Source organism: Oenanthe melanoleuca, chromosome Z (genome assembly GCF_029582105.1).
Source record: "Oenanthe melanoleuca isolate GR-GAL-2019-014 chromosome Z, OMel1.0, whole genome shotgun sequence".
Classification (NCBI taxonomy): Eukaryota; Metazoa; Chordata; class Aves; order Passeriformes; family Muscicapidae; genus Oenanthe; species Oenanthe melanoleuca.
In genome coordinates this window covers 40,257,289-40,274,382 of record NC_079362.1, presented here as the reverse complement: position 1 = coordinate 40,274,382, position 17,094 = coordinate 40,257,289, and the positions used below count along the sequence as shown (strand labels likewise).

Genomic DNA, 17,094 nt, shown 5'->3' with positions numbered 1-17,094 from the left:
TTGGGGAGTACCATTCCTAAACCACAACACACACAAAGCCAGAGCAGCTGACTCAAACTGTTTGAAAGGATATTCCATGCCATATGGTGTCATGCTCAGTTTATAAATTGGAGGAAAGGCTAGCTAGGAGTGACAGCCTGGGGACTGAATGGGCACAATGTCCATGGACAGAAAACAATTGCCTTATGTATCACTTCTTCTGTATATTTTATTGCTATTATTACTATTATTACTACTACTACTACTACTACTGCTATTGCATCAAACTATATTTACCTCAACCCAAATATTTTACTTTTTTTTTTGCTTAGAATTTTTTTCCCTGTCCCAGGTAGCAGCAGGGAGTGAGCAATGGACTGGGTGGTGTTTAGCTGCCTGCCAGTTCAATCACAACATATAGTCAACTACTCACTTGTTCATAAAGATGTATAGGTTGTAATGGCTGCTGTGATATGTAAAATTTGAAAAAGTTTGTTTCTAAAATGTCCTTGTTTTTTCCAGCTGCCACTCATGTCAGCCAATTAAAACAGAAATATTCCTGTTACCTGCCAGACATCCCTAATTAACATATTTCAGTTCTTTTCTAAATTGGGTCGAGAGAGAACTTTGCCTTACTTAAAGGGTAATTTTCATTGATTGTACATGTTCTGAGCATGATGAAGGCTATACAGTAGATTTCCTGGAACTGCTGCACACAAAACTGCGTAAAAGTTTTCCTGGAATTATTACCAGTGACTTTTAGTGACTAACACCCTGAGAAAGGTACAGCACAAAGCTATTAGATATGTGCTGACATCCAGTGGGTAGCTTGTGAGGGTGAGAAATTGAGTCATGTCACTAATGCTTCATTCACTTGTCACCTTCATTAGTTCTAACCTATTGTGCACTGTCATTCTGATAACTTTAAAGAAAGTTAAACTCATTTTTGCAAGACCTTTGAGACAGCTACCTCCACACAGACTTCAACTGTTATTCATGAATTGACAAAATGTTCACTTACATCTTTGAGTCTATAGGTGTAAGATGTGTACTGGGTTTACGTGGCCAGGCATCAGGAGTGAAGGGGGTGAGGTAAATATGCTACTGAGTGTCTTCTTTGAGAAGTTACTGGAAGCTTCCTCCATGTCCAATGGAGCCAATGCCAGCTGGCTCAACTATGGACTTGCCACTGACCCAAGCTGAGCCCATCAATGACAGTGGTAGTGCCTCTGTGATAACTACTTAAGAAATGGGAAAAAACTTGCTGCAGAAGAAGCAGCCTAAAGAGAAGGGTGAGAACATATGAGAGAAAGTCCATGTGGGGAGGTCCATGGGCATGCAGAGATCCACCTGCACCATGCAGAAAAGACCCACCCAAGACCAGGTGGATGCTCAAAGGAAGCTGGGACCTTGTGGGAAGCCCTTTGGAACAGGCTCCAGGCAAGACTCATGACCCTATGGAAAGAAGAGTTGGTGCAAGAGTAGGGTCCTGGTGGGTCTGTAGAGAGAGCAGTCCACACTGGAGCAGATGTGCTGGCAGGACCTTTAACCCTGTTGGGGATTAACACTGAAACAGCCTGTTTCTGAAGGACTGCACCCCATGGAAGGGACACATGCTGGAGCAGTTCATGAAAAACTGCAGCCCATGGAAAGACTCAAAGGACCCGCACTGGATGAGTTTGTGGGGAACTGTCTACTACAATCCCACAATGGAACAGATGAGGACTGTGGGATTCTCTTCCTGAGCTAGAAAGAGGGGTAGAGAAAACCTGTGATGAACTGACCACAACCCCAATTCCTCACCACTCTGGGCTACTAAATGGTAGGGATGGAGGCAGGGCACAGAGGGAATATTTTTAAGACTTGGGTTTTTTCCTATGTATTCTACTCTGAATTGATCAGCATTAAATTAAATTAATCTTCCCCAAATTAAGTTAGTGTTGCCTATGACAGTACTTGGTCAGTAATCTCTCCCTATCCTTATCTCAAGCCATAAACCTTTCATTGGATCTTCTCTTGCCTGTACAGCAGAGGAGAAGGATAGAGCAACTTTGGTGGCACCTGGCATCCATCTCACCACAAGGTCAACCCATCACATGCTAGCAAGCATTTGATTAAATCAAATGTTTCTTTTGAGGTCTGTGATGCAGACTTATTGCCACTGCTATTGTGAGAAATGAGTTCCTGGGCATTGATAATTCAGGGTCCAAGCTGCCAGGGTAACTCCAAGCTGGTGAAATGCACTATTACATTTTCATGTTCAGAGAAACACAAAGAGTTCTACATAGGACTCCTAGCAGCATCACAAGAACATAGGGGAAATATGATACATTATGGTACTTAGTAGCAATCCTCTCCTGCTTTCACTGCTCTTTCTGCTACACTTAAGATGTAATGTCCCACAGATATTGTCTTTTGATTAAGCAATCATCAAACCAGGTGGGCAATCGCTTTGAGCAGGTATAGAGAAATATTATATATACTCTGCAAAAATTTCCTTCCACCTAATCCGGCTAGAGAGAAGCCTTAAAAAGGAACAGAAACACACTGCATCTCTTCTGCAGGAGGAAGGCTGCTACCTTTAGCTATATGAAAGGCTTTTCAAACAGTTTATGCATGATTGTATTTACTAGTACAAGTAGCCCTTTTACCCAGCATACAATTGTGAAATGGAAAGTACAGCCATTTCAAAAGACTGTTGTTAAATTGAGCATGGTAGGGAGTAGCAAAGAGGGAGAGTGCCAGTGATGATTTGTAAACAGAGGACATGAGGTGTGCACTTCTTGACAGCGAGAACTAATGTTCCTGATAAATTTTCCTTGAAATAATATTACAGATTCTAAACTTACTTGAAATCTAAACCCTGCTATAACCAGAATACTGGATAAAAATTGTGGAACAAATCCATACATTTTCTTTAGCATGGATTCACATTAAATATATGAGCATATATCTGTCCTAATCAGGATTATCAACATTTTTAAAACAACTGAAAATTGAGAATGGCATATAGTCTCCAAAACCTAGGTGGGTGAGGCCAAAGAAAAACACCTAACAATACATGACCAGAGATAAAAAAATCACAAGTAATAGCAATACTGACATTTATAACTTTTCTGGGGATTAAGTTAATAAACTGAGCTTTACAGGAAGCTAGCACTTGCACAGTAAGTTCAAATAAACACCCCCTGGAAATAGCTGTACTAGCAGCTGTCTAAGTTAATGAACTTGGATTTCCTGGAAAAGATTCTGCAGTAATTAATGGAAGATTGAAATGTTAGTAATTGCTTTACCTGAACAGACCATCTGCAGAATTTTTATTTGCAGAATGTGTCAGAATTTTTCAATGTTCCTGTACTTTAATTCTGACCTTTTTCCCTAAGCCTTTAGCATTAACGATGTCATAGGATAGTAATTGCTCTCCCTCTCTCTCTCCCCCTATCTCTGCACAGAACTTATCAGTTTTCAAGCCTATGAAAGTTCTGAAGCTTAAAATCATAACACGCTTTCTTCTTCAAGGGCATCCTGTAAAGGTCTCCTACATTAAGCTTGCTTGAAAGGGAAGAATCTTGGTATGGACCTGATTTTTCCTGCATTTGATAATGGTCAAATGTGTATAAAAGTTCCTGATTGGTGACCCCAGGATCAATTTTTGCAATGGTTAAAAGCATAGATATAGAAGAATTAATACAGGAAGCTTTACTTGGAGTCTGGACATTTTCATTCAGACGAGTTAACTCTAAACAGGGACCAACTTCCTGCACTTTCCTGTGGGCAGAAGAAGAAGGATTGTGGCACAGAGCAGCTAGCCCCCAGTTTAGGTGCTTGAGTGGCCAAGCTGATGAGGTAGAACAGGTTTGCAGCTCAGTTCATGCGCAGCTATAGCTACATAAGTACAGGTAGGAATATATATATATATATATATATATATATATGTATGTATCTATATATGTGTATATACATAGTTATCTTGGCAGAAAATGCAAATTTCTGAGAAGAGTAATTTCTCTTCATGCAGTAAAGGCTTCTTTGCCATCAAAAAGGGCAGAAATATTATTAGAAATTGATGGCAACTATGAATATTATTTCTAGTTCATAGATTTCTGTAAGTGGCAGCCAAATCTTCTGAATCTGATTTACTTCATGCCTATAGCAGTTTAATCTGGCAAATTAGTCAGTTTCAGGATAGAAATAAAAGGAGGAGAATCAGGCTTAGAAATGTTCTTCTATTCTGATTTGTAGTGGGAGAAGAACTCTATGGCAAGAGCTGTCTTCTATTTATCCCAGTTCAATTTATAAATAATTCCAAGCAAGTCAGAGGAATTGGGCTAGTAAGAGATGAAAAATAAAGACTGCATGGGGGAAATTCGCACTCTTTCTGGTGAAGGAAATTTATTTCCATTTTTTCCAAGGAACACAGTTCTTATTTATGATCTAACCAGTCAAAAATATTAAAACTTAACCTAAGTGCAATGAAGAGCAGGTTGACCCAGTATTTTGCAACACACTTTCCAGGAATTCAGACTGTAGTTTCCTCCAGGGAACATCACCTCTGAATGATTTGCACTGGGGAAGGAAATAAAGCAGAAATCAGATAAAATTCCTTTTCGGAGCATCACAGAATTTTGTCATGGGAACCTCTCTCTGCAGTATATGTATATATATACACACACATGCACATGGGAACACACATTTTTCTCCAAAGCAACTTTAGATATGTTAAAATTTTCATGAGAAACAAAACAGAGAGAAGACTTTCCAAACACCAGCCAAGTGCCAGATCCAGATGTGCTCCCTTTTTTATCAGGATAATTTCTGTTTTTCTGTATGAAGCCCTCATGCCTCTGGTATATCTCCCTAGATAACTGAAATGTTTGAGGGTATCACCTCTGTATTCAATATCTTTTTTATTTCCAAAGCATCTGCTTAACATTTGTTCTGTTGAAAATAGTGCAGGTTCTTGTCTTCATAGCAACCTGACAGAGTTGAAATTACTGTGATAAGCAAAAGTTGGAGTAATGAAGAAATAAGAATGATTGATTATACCCAGAGATTATTTTTCTAAGTTCTGTTTTCTATATCATGGGAAAAGGGTGAATTAAGAGCATTTATTTCTAAAGTAATAAGTTGTGAAAATAGGGGGAAAAAAGCAAAAAAAATTCATACCAACAACAACAAAACCAAACCAAATCAATCAAACAAACAAAAAAAAAAAAAACAAAAAACAAAAAACAAAAACAAAAAAACCCGAAACTCCAAACAGACAAACAAAAAAGAACACCCACACAAAAAAACAAACCAAAACCAAAAAAGCATCACATTAGGATAAATTTGAAAGGTTCTTGCCATAACCTGAATACACAGACCTTTGGTTCTTTGTGAGATAGTGTTAAGTACATCTGAATATATTCCTGAATTAGTATCAGTATTTCTTCTCTGCCTTCGATATCGGAAAGAAAGCTGTGAAATATATTTATCTTTAAATAAATGTCAAATGCTTCTTGAACTCTGCCAGGCTGGCGCTGTGACCACTGCCCCGGGGAGCCTGTTTCAGTGTCCAAGCGCTCTCTGGGGGAAGAACTTCTTTCTGATACCCACCCTAAACCTCCCCTAGGTATTTACAACTTCAGGCCATGGCCTCAGGTCCTGTCAGTGGTCAGCACAGAGGAGAGATCAGAGCTTGACCTTTCTCTCACGAGGAGATTTCAACATAGATATTTTGAATTGTCTGTCGGTTCTGTAGGTGTTTGTCATGCAACAGAAAAATTCTCCAAGAAGAGGAAAATGAATCAACAGCACTAAAATAACCATTCCTCTAAAAGATGCTAGTTCACTGAAAGCAGATGCCTAAGAAAAAAGGCTAAATACATAAAAAGAAAAGAATAGGTTTTCAGAAAAGATATGAGCTTCCTGAATTTTACTCAGAGGATAAAGTGTTCACAATACCTGTTGAAGAGACGCTGGCAGCATTCAACTAGCTCTGTGCTGTTGGGAGGGAAATCTGTGAAGTTGGAAGCATTTCCTAATAAAATATGGCAAGGAACTTCCATACCAGGGACAGTCAGCATTCCTGTGAAGTAAGTTACAATTTTCTTAATGAGTAATGAAAGAGGAAGATAAGACTTGAGAATGTTAGTCATGGGGTCAAGATCAAATGAACCTCCTGGCTGATGCAAAATCACCATTTAAGGAGATTGTGTAAAGGTACAAGGTCAAAACCCTTGAACTGCAGGACTTCTAATCTGAATAATTTTAAAGAACTGAATTAAGGAGCAACCACAGCAATTTATTTACTTTTATATGTAGAAATGAAACTACAGCAACCTGTTTCACTTGGATAATTTTGGTTTTCTTCCCCACTGCTAGGTCAGTGTGCTTTCATCAATGAAAATGAAGATATGCTGCATTTATAGATGTGCAAATAAATACAGAACCTCTATTTTGCTCTAAACTGAGTTTGCTTTGATAGATATTCTCTAAAATTTCCTATAAATACTAATGTCATCATTCACTGGAGTAATGGAGGCACAAAAGTATGAATGTAATAGCTCCTTCTGTATGTAATGTTATGGAACTTGGGCATATTTTTAATATATTCTTATCCTAACTGGGGTAATAGAAGTAGCTTGACTTTTCTACTTTCTCCTGAGCGTAAGGAAAGCATTTGCCATGGCAGGAGTGGGTGGAATGCAATTTTCTTTCCAAAGCATATTCTATTATCTTGGAGAGATTTTCTCAGTGGCTGTTCACAATATTATTCTTAAGATCAGTATTGTGAAATGACACATTTTAGTAGGGCTTCCTGGTTCCTCAGTTATGCAGAATAGTGTCATGTATTAAAATATTACAGATAGCTGTGAGACTAATGTTATTTTAAGTGTGTTGTTCTGTAGCCTTCAGAAAACAGTGTGGGTTTATCTTTAAAATGTGTACATTTCTGCTGCTACCATGAACACAAAGGTGTAGAGAGGTTGTGGTAGAAAGGGACATTGTGGTTTTAGCTGCATAAACTACCAAGATCTTTCTTTGCTGTTGAAATGTAAGTGCTTTAACCTCCATGATACAATTTTGTATATTACATGCTCAGAAAAGAGAACTGGAAAAGGGATTATGAAATACTGAGAATAAATTTTACCTACTGAAACATATAAATTAATCAATCTTTTGAATAATTATTTTGTTCTTTTTAATTTACTGCCTAAAATGACTGTTGGATTGTGATTGTTTGCTCAGATTGAAGCTGAAATTTTAAAAATATGGATCAGCTGTGGAGTCCCATTTTAGGACCATTTCATGAGCCTAAGTGCTGTGTGGAAATAATATCCACTCAAAATATTGGCTTAACATTATGACAAAGAATTGTTCAGGTTCTCCCTTACTCTTTCTTTTTTACACCCTTTCATTCCACTTTTCTGTTTCTTTTCCAAAAGTTCTCTATTCCCATATCTAGTGGTGTGGAGGAGGGATTGTAATTCACCTATAATATGCTTTGTTTATGAGTCATGAATTCCATGCAGACAAACAAACTAACTAAAAAAACTCCAGCAAAAAACTCCGGCATTAAAACACCATACCACCCTCCCAAAAACATAGGCATAATGGAAGAACTAAAATCTTTACATGTTTTCATATTCTAGTTTTCAAGAACCTTCTGTCTGATATCAACTTTTAATCCTGCCAAGAACAAAAATACTCGAGTGGCAGGGGCAGGATATAGTATGGTGTTGGTGCAGTGCCACGTGGTGGTCACTGACTGTAGGGGACACCAAACCCAAGCACTGTACCTGCAACACAGGCTGTCATGAAACATGCCACAGTTCCTGCAATCATTGCTCTGAAAGCACTGTCGGCTATTTCCTTCTTTTTTGAGGGAGTAATGCTTGCTACAAAGAAAAACAAAGTGTATGTCAAACAGAAATACATGTAAGGAAGGTGAATCCACCAGCTTCTATCCCCATAGGAGTTATTTACCACCCTGTATTTTAAACTAAGGGAAGCATGGAGGAAAAATGTCACATTTTTTAGTGGATCATTAAGTGCCAGTGTTGACTCTCTCTGTTAAGAGGGTGGCTTATATATAAAATGCTAACTTTTGTTTGCTTTGGCAGTTTGCATGTCTGTGCTGGATTGTGCCCTTGAGAAGAGTCTGGCCCCATGGCTGGGTCTTGCTCCTCTATGCTGCCCCACTGCTGGCACTGCAGAGCCCACTGTGGCTTCAGGCTAAAGAGGACTGCCAGCAATTCTGGTTGCCTGATGAGGAACTCAGGTGTTTTCTCAATTTTTCTTTTTCCATTGAGATCTGAAAACATTTTTTTTTTTTTTTTTTATTTCTTTCCCTACACGCCTACTTCATATATGTGTTATTTTTACAGGAAATGGCCAAATTCATCCTTCAAACCAGCATGCTATGGAGCTGATCTGCTCCTCCTGAAGCTCATGGGTAGTAGTAGCTCAAGCTCATGTTTAAGGGCTAAACAGGGAAGGCTATCAGAATGGCTTGGTTCCTTCCCCTTGCCTTCAGCACCCCTCCCAGTATCTCCACACCAAAACCTGTGCCCCTCTGGGTGCCCTTCCATTCACAGCTGAATGCTAGGCCTTGGCAGAGCAGCTGCTCAGACCCTAATGTTAGTAAGCTTCACTCCCAGCCTGTTCCTTTGGGTGCTTTTTTTGGGATTTGCTCGACAACTGAGAGAGTGGTTCTTACTCAGGCCTCCTATTACCAGTCCCAGGGAGCCGAAGTTGGCAAAGCCACAGAGAGCATAGGTGGCGATGACTTCAGAGCGAACCTGAAAAGCAAAGACATGCCCTCTGAGTGGTTTGAAACAGCTCATTGTGATTTAAAGGTCTGAAAACATGGCACTGTGGCTCTGAGTACAAAAATAACTGTTTTGCTTGCTTGGTGCCCAAAGCGTGGCTTTCATAAAGGTAGACTTGTTCCCTTATTGAAAGTCACAGGCTTTTACACCCACTGCCCATGTGAGGACTCACAAACCATATGATGATTTTATCTTTCACGTATACTGTTGTGCCTTTTTGAAGTGAGTACTAGTAATTAAAGAAAAAAAAACCCTCTTATCTTACTAGTGGCAATTTAGCTGCTGTTTTCTGAAAGTATGAGTCAGATAGCTATAACTCAACTTGTTTTTCACAGCTGGATGCTCCTATTAAACTCTTTTGAAACCTCAGGTTTTGGTATGCATTCCTGACTTCTTTGTCCCTGAAGAAGCAGAGGGCTCTATATACAAAGCTGCTTTGTGCATGCTCCACTCCGTGCAAAGAAGGCAAATTGGTCTTCTAGAAAGTGGATACATTGATGTGTTGACAGCCAGGAAGGGACATTATGATTTTGGAATCCCCATCAACAACTTATTTCCATACTGACTTCTGCCACCTTTCTCCCCTTGGGTAACACCCTCTAAGCCTGGACCTCAGGCAATTGCCTTTGCCTCCACGGAGGGACCCTTCACAGGACACCAAATAACTTCACGTGAAATCAGGCTACAAACCTTGCAAGCCTTCAAACAAATGTAGTTCAAACATTTTGAGAAAGGAGGCAACATATCTCAGCAAATGGATTTTTGTTCCCCTGGCAGCTCTGAATTCGTATTTACTGTGGTTCAGGTTCAAGCTGAAAATGAGCGAGTGTTCTAGCAGGTTTCCTGTTTATTAGGAGCTTCTCTGGTTTAATTCCTCTTTTATGAACATCAATTTGGAGGTACTTTCAATCAATCTGTACAAATGCAGGAAAATGTTTTTCAAGTACACACTCTACCAGCTTTTCCTAGAAAAAGCTCTGTGTACTCTGATCTCCCTGCTTTCATTTGCACTTTCCTAGCTCCGAAAACAGGAAGCCATGTAATTAATGACTCAGGTGAAGACACTTGTTTGCTCAGTCTGAGTGAATGTCTGTGTGTGGATGAATTAGAGAGCTCTGCAGCTGAAGAGAAATTAAAAATGGAAGCCAAGCACACCCTCACCTGAACCCTTGTGCTGTAATTATAATGGGTACTAGCCAATTTTTACCAGTGTTATGAATCAAAATTGTTTACATTTCTCAGAGCTTTTTGCCATGGAGGGTAATACAGCTCTTTAGAGGTACTAGAAATGAATGTGGAAGTTCTATATGGCATCTTCTGGGGAAGAAAAAGTGAAATAAAGTTCCTAGAATCTGTGTTTTAAGACTGCATTTCATACTTAAAAACTCTTATTCACTCATGCAGGAATACAGTGTCATATACACATAGTAGAAGGAAGCACAGCAATAGCAAAACACATCAAAGGGTTATTGTAGCCCAGAGTTCTATTGCCAGGAATTTCAGGAACACTGGTAATGGACGCTCAGGCAAGGGTGTGAATATTTCAGACCATCTGGCTGTCTACCTCTACATGTGAAATATGTTCTGTTAATTGGGAATGAAAGTGGTCAGGAATTTGGTTTTGGTTTTTAATATAAGAGATATCCACACCATCCCAGCTGATTCCAAGAAGTAAGTAAGAGCTGTACAAAATACTTTCTAATTCAGGGCTTCTCCACAGTGACAATCTGTCTTGATTTGAGAAAGAAGAATCAGTGGAGATGCAAAGTTGGATACCATGGTTTTTGTTATCTGTGCTCAGGATGCATTCAGCATGTGCTGTGTGTGTGAATGCCAGATAGTGGAGCTGTCATGTCTGCAAAGGTCAGTTTTGGTCACTTTGCATGACCTTTGGCCCCATGCACACATGCAAGATGCTCTTAGCATTGCCTTCCTCAGGGCACTGTAGTAGGATCTACTGCTTGCCCAACAACTTATGGCTATTGGGTAAACTGTGAATGAGACGTGGGACAAGGCTGAGATTGATTGAGACAGACTGGTTAGACTCAGTGTCGCAAGGGAGGTGTATGCCATGTCTTTTATTACTGCCCTCTGTGGAGGGAGTGACAGCCTACAGCAAAGGTGTGCCAGTAATGCCACCTGCTAGAGCTTGCTGCATGCCTCTCTTCCAAGTTTAATGTTTGGACAAACCTCTAAGAGCAGGAGGATCTTCAAGTTCTTCTTCAGGGTTTCTTTGGGAGAGTAGGTCATAGATAAGTGCTGAGAATCAGGTAAGAAGAAACTTGCCTTGAAGACAGCCTCTGTCTTAAGTGTAGTGTCCTGCGGGACACTGCATGTTTCCCAAAGCCACCCCCTTCTGTTTGTATGCTTGTTCAAGACAGCCAGGGCAATAACAGTCACAGCAACTGCACAGAGCAATTTCATAATTCCACTTTCATAATTGAACTCTGTTGTTCAAAAACACATCTTAGAGTAATATGCAACCATTTTATGCCAGTATTAAAAAATAAGTTGAGTTTCAACATTGGAGTACTTTATAAAATAAATCTGTAGAACAGAAAATAGTACTTACTGTCATATACTGTTTCACACCATTAATGTACATGCTTCCACCATTTTTTCGGTTTTGAATCAGCTTTGAAAGGCGCTCATAAGCCAAAAATTCATTGAAGAAAGTTTTGTAACCCAGTAGTCCACCAACAATAAAACTGTCTTCCCAGTCTACTCCCATCATGAAAGAGAATGGCATGAAGACATACGCACAAATGTTCTGCAAAATGTATAAGAAGGTCAAAAGACATGGTCAAAGAACAATAGCAGGCAGTAAGTTCTTTCAACTTAAAATAAGGATGGTTTTATTTTAGCAAATTGGAAAGTTTGCCTTGACTTTTTCCTGCCATGAACTCTGGGAGTGTTTTTAACTGTCAGGCATGCTTGAGTAACTTTAAAACATTAATCCAGACTCTAGATGTAACAAAATATTATTATATGCCACTAATTTTATGTCTAAAATAAAGCAATGGTTTTTGTGCCTTCTTTTCCCTCAATAATGGCTTCAAATTAGGCATGGTGTTTGATGAAAAGAAGGAAGATTGAACTAAAAGAGCTGATAAGAGAAGTGAGGATTCTAATTCTTCTGCTGATTGAATCAAATGTGTTAATGAATATGCTTAATTATCACATTATTGGACTCCAACTGGTGTAAACAAGAGTTGTCTCTGCATAAAATCTGTGCATCTGATACAATTAAAGCTGTATCTATTTTTTCCTGGCTTCATAAGATTTATGCAAATTGAAAAAGAAATCGCATATCACCGTATAGCTAATTTATATATGAGAGAAAATAGCTCCAGCTGTGAAAGGGTTTGGTCAGATTGTCCTTAGGGAATGTAACAGATGTCTTTAGGCAATTACTATTTCTGGCTGGTTTCTCTGCCCACAAAGGGTTACACACTAGTGTTTCCCCAAAGGGAAGACTGGCTGCATGCATTATGTCTGTGTGCCTCAATTCCTTGTGGACTTGCTACTTGTCCAAATCTTACACCACCCAGCAGTTATGAAAATACGAGGCCCTGATGAGAATGCCTGAGGCATGCTTACTTGTGCCTTTCCTCAGCTGTGGGTGTCTGGGGCACAGCGAGATATCTGTGAAAGCTTGGCAGGGTAATAACTTAGTATTGCTGAAGCCATATCTATTATGAGTGGCTATTCACCTCTGCAGCACCTTTAACACAAGTTACATCCATATTTCTCACAGGGCTTTTATTAGGCTCTTGCAAAACAAAAAGGCTGAAACCACTGAAACTGGGTGATTGCATTGGGTCAAAAATTATATATAGACCTAGGTTCAAACAGAAGTCCTGTTTGAAACCCATTAGCTCTGTTGAGACATTTGGGTACAGTTTTACATTTTAATTGTATTGTGAACTAAGTCAGGTTTCAGGCAAATCCAACCTTTCCCCAGTGTCCCTAGGTTCATCCTAGTGAGCATCAAGGGTTTGATGGGACCTTCTGAAGCTAAAGCCACTTTTACGTTTAGCTGAAGGAAATGTTAATGGCTTGGCAAGTATGTAACTAGCAGCTGTGCTGCACTGCCAAGTCAGAGAAGGCAGGTGTTAGCCTACTCTGTGTAAACGTACCCTGAGGGCTGGCAAAAACACCGCAGAGGGAAACTATATGCCAACTAATAGATACAGAAGTACTCACATGGCAAAATTTTTTTACTTTAACCATTAAGAAATTTTTCAGAACATGCAAATAAGATGTGGGTTTAGATCATGTTAAAACACAAAATGAGAACCAAAAAAAATCCAACTACAAGCAAACCACACAAGCACTTAAATTTGAGAAAGACAAATTATGCATGTATGTCAGCTGGAAGAACCTGGAGACCATACCTCAAAGCTCAGCTGTGGATAGTCAAACAAATTGCCCACCCAAGAAAGGGCAGAGTCAAGGAAGCTCAGCAGGGCAAGGAAGGAGATCACATTTACGGCGATGTTTGCTACCAGCCCGATGGACGTAGAGGCACCCTGACTGGCTGCTTGCAGCAGGTTCTTTGATTCACTTTGCCAATGAAGAGAAAACCAGAATGTGAACATCTTTAATTCAAGAACAAATAACAGAACTAAAAGGTACATGCACTTCATTAGAATTCTAGTACAGAAGCTGTCTGTACGCTCACAGAGAAAATAATGAAGAGGAATGATGAGGTGAAGTAGGCTTTTCCTGTCAGTCCTCATGGCAGACACTTGAAGAGTATGCTTGCAGTGCCCTGAGGATTCTGGTACATTCAGGGTTGGGCAGGATATGGATCAGATCTCAAAACTGTAGGACTGCTAGGATTAGGCAGTGATCACTGCTCTTCTTCCACCCAGCCCTTGCAGAAAAGCCTGGGCCATTCAGGAACAGGTCCTTCCAAGCCTTTTTCCTTTACCTGTCATTACTAAGAGAAGTCCCCCCTGCAGATGGGCAACGAATTTGCTGCTGTTGTTGAAATTATTACTTTGCCTTTGCTTTTTATATGTTTGCATTTGCAGATTCATTACATAAAAAAGACAGCAACACTACATGGGAAAGCCTCCTGGCAGGTCACTTCAGGTAGGCATTTCCCTCTTTTTTTTGGAGAGTTTACAGTTTGGCCCAGGTCTTTGGCATATGTTAGATTGTAATGGGGTGCACTCACTTGAATTTATAAATCAACAGTTTAGTCTGTAACTACTGCTTGCACACCTACAACATAATCCCCTTAAAGTTTATGCGTGGGGAGTTATTTTTTCAGATGTCATTTTTGCAGTAGCATTAACTAGTGCCTAGAATCAGCTTACCTTTTTGCCATTTGTATGCCACTCCTCAGAGTTACCAGAGGCTTTTCAGTTTCAGGCCAGAATAATTTGGAGACAGCTAATGATGCTGGTGCTGACATGACAGAAGCAGTCAGTAGATGAGAGGAGGAGACCTAGAATTCCAGGTAACAGAAAATACTCCATTATAACTATATTATACCCAAACATGTAGGAATGCAATTAAATTTTTTAGTTGTTTGGATGGCAGGAGGTCATTAAAAGTACATATTGCTCATAAGAAGAGAATGAGCTGTCAGACCAGGGAATTTTGTGGCTAATTCCTTCAGAGACAAAAAAACTCCCAAAAAAACAGTGGGAATGCTTGATGGATATCTTTAAAGAATTATAGCTGGGCTAAATACTTAGATGATTTCAAATAAACCATGTATTTTCTAGTTCTCTTCCCTTGTCTTACCCCAAAAGAAATATATGCTCCTAAGACACTTCCAGCAATAGTTGCGAATCCTGCTGTCATGACTGCATGGAGTTCAGATTCGGTGATATATGGCAAGTAAGGCCGTACCAGGAGAGGAGACTCTGTCTGAAAGTGAAAAACAAGCACCAAATTCAGAAATCCCTAATAAAAGCCCAAAGATTTCTTTTATTAAGGGCAGAAAAATGAGTGTCTGCATCATGTTTTCCTAGGCATCTTTGACTAGTTAATCCTAGTGCTAACGAGTGCTCAAATTTCAATAGAGTGGGTCTTTTTTATCCCAGGAAACAGAATGTCTGCAGACAATTCTGGTTAGTTTGCTATCTCCCTGAAAGGCACAATGAAACTGCCAAGACAGGGACAGCCACAGGTCTGAGCCACAGATAAGACTGTCAAGTGAAACATGTCCCTCTGGCATGTGTGTGAAGCACATCCTGGAGGCAGTGTCATGCAAATGTACGACTCTAAATCTTGAAGCAGTGTGATATGGTGATGCACCACTGCTAAATGTCATGCAAATAGAGCATTTGGGCTTGAATGTTAATTATTGATCTTTCTACATTGCTTTTAAGCTTGGGACAAACGTTTGGGGCTTAATGCATTTCCCATTAAAGTGGTCTGCTAGAATAAGGCCACTGGATCTGTTTTCTTCAGTCTCTCTCTCCGGCCCTTGCCTGCTTTGCTTACCATCTTTTCATTCCACTTGCCTGTTCAACTGAAAAAGAACCCTGAAATTGTTATTTCTTCACTGCCTTGGAGTAATCTATCAGAGAGATCTATTATCTATCTACATTTTTGCTTGACCTTCTGTTGGGAAAACTTATCACTTCCCAAATCCTTTCCACTGTGCATCACTGCCAACATATGAACATACTGCAATTTTGGAAATCAATCATCAGACTTGCTATAGTGGAATCCTACCTTTATAAGAGATTATTTTTTTATTACACAAATGCCCATGAGCAACATTATTTCCCTATAATCTGTAATATTGTTACATGTTATCATGTTTTTCTGTGCTCCAACTCACCTGTCCCACAAATATGTTACCCGCAGCTACCAGAGACTCAACAGGAGTTGTCCCCATGAAGAAGTGCATTATCCAACCAACCTAAAATGATTTTAATAAAAGAAACAAAAATTTGTTCTGCCTGTTCCGTGCCCTTTTTGAGTTATTAATATCAATCTAAGAGTTCAGAGACATGTTACAATACTTCCTGAGTTAATGATTTCAGTTTTAAGGTATAGCAGATTCATATAATTGTTACATGCTAAAATAAGACAGAGGAGGAGTAATTTAACAGAACTGAAAGTACTCCAGGCTCCTTCTGGGCATAAAAGTGTTAAACTAAATTAAACAAACAGCTATTTTGATGTGTTCTTATTACTTATCTTCTTGCCCAAAAAGACTTGGATCATAAGAAGAGAAAAAGTGTGAAATTTAGATTAAGGCTAAAAATGCCTCATTGTGATTTTTAGCACACAATGTCAGCTAGGCTATATAACAATCCTATGAATGTAAAGGGCAAAGTACTTTTAATTTAAGAATATCTTTAAATTAGGTTTAACTACCATCGTAGAGGAAGATCTTTTCCCTCATATAATAGGTTTTTTGGACAGATAGGACAAAAAGTGGACTTGATCTTATCTTAGTATTCAGTAGCACTACACACAGATGCTGACAGAAATGAACACTCAGAGAGTGAGGTGAGGAATCTGATTTGATCTTATCTGGGTATCTGTGATAGGAAGATATATGCAATCGCTAGTGAAATGCTTAACAGAAATCCATTGTCTGTGATTTAATCTCCATCCTCCACTTTGAGAGCTGGGAGAATGGCAGGCAGAAAGGAAGGTTTAAGCAAGAATGGCATCTGAGGAATGCTAAAGCTAGCCAGGCAAATCAAACAATTAATATGACATGAGCAATGAAACCAGACTGAGAGAGAGACAGCGTGTTTTGTGATGCCAATTAAGATTTTGCAATGGTAACATTTGGAACTATTTCCAGGCTATAGTTCCTCTGCACTTGCTGAAAACATTTCTCACACTAGCCAAATGAGCACCTAATTGGCAAAAATGCGTACCTTTCCAATAAGCCACTGCATGAATCCAATGTGGTAAAGCATAGACATAACTGTACTGAAGAAAATCACAATTGGCAGTACCTGATTGGAAGACACAAGAAAATTAAAACCTCTACAGTGGTTTCCTGTCCTTTGGCTATTTATTCTTTGAAAAAGAGAGTCATGTTTTTGGTGTTCACTTACAGGTATTGAAAACTTATCATTAAGTTTACACTTGTGCTATAAAATTGTTGACTTTCCTGTTTGTGATGTAATTAAATAATTTTCATTTGTCTACATAGTTTTCTAACACAATTGCAATTGTTTGGAATTAGAAACTCTTTAGCTTAGCATAATATACATTAATTTATAGCCATGTTTAAGCCAATTCAAACATTTGCATCCTTTTAAAAGAATCAATTTAAATGTATATACTTACTAAATACAAAAAGTGA

General features: G+C 39.2%; 1 protein-coding gene across 2 annotated transcripts in view; it reads right to left on the bottom strand.

The window, feature by feature from the left end:
- Window positions 1-4,351: 4,351 nt before the first annotated feature.
- The window catches only part of SLC28A3 (solute carrier family 28 member 3), a 37,813-nt gene continuing 25,070 nt past the window's right edge, over window positions 4,352-17,094 (bottom strand). For both annotated transcript variants that reach the window (XM_056513680.1, XM_056513679.1), the window contains 10 exons: window positions 16,661-16,741; window positions 15,604-15,684; window positions 14,556-14,681; window positions 14,123-14,253; window positions 13,193-13,361; window positions 11,368-11,565; window positions 8,684-8,765; window positions 7,764-7,862; window positions 5,926-6,049; window positions 4,352-4,545 (listed from right to left, as the gene is read on the bottom strand). In XM_056513680.1, coding sequence (XP_056369655.1) covers window positions 4,443-4,545; window positions 5,926-6,049; window positions 7,764-7,862; window positions 8,684-8,765; window positions 11,368-11,565; window positions 13,193-13,361; window positions 14,123-14,253; window positions 14,556-14,681; window positions 15,604-15,684; window positions 16,661-16,741 — 1,194 coding nt within the window. In that variant the 3' untranslated portion in view covers window positions 4,352-4,442. The remainder of the gene's footprint in view (window positions 4,546-5,925; window positions 6,050-7,763; window positions 7,863-8,683; window positions 8,766-11,367; window positions 11,566-13,192; window positions 13,362-14,122; window positions 14,254-14,555; window positions 14,682-15,603; window positions 15,685-16,660; window positions 16,742-17,094) is intronic.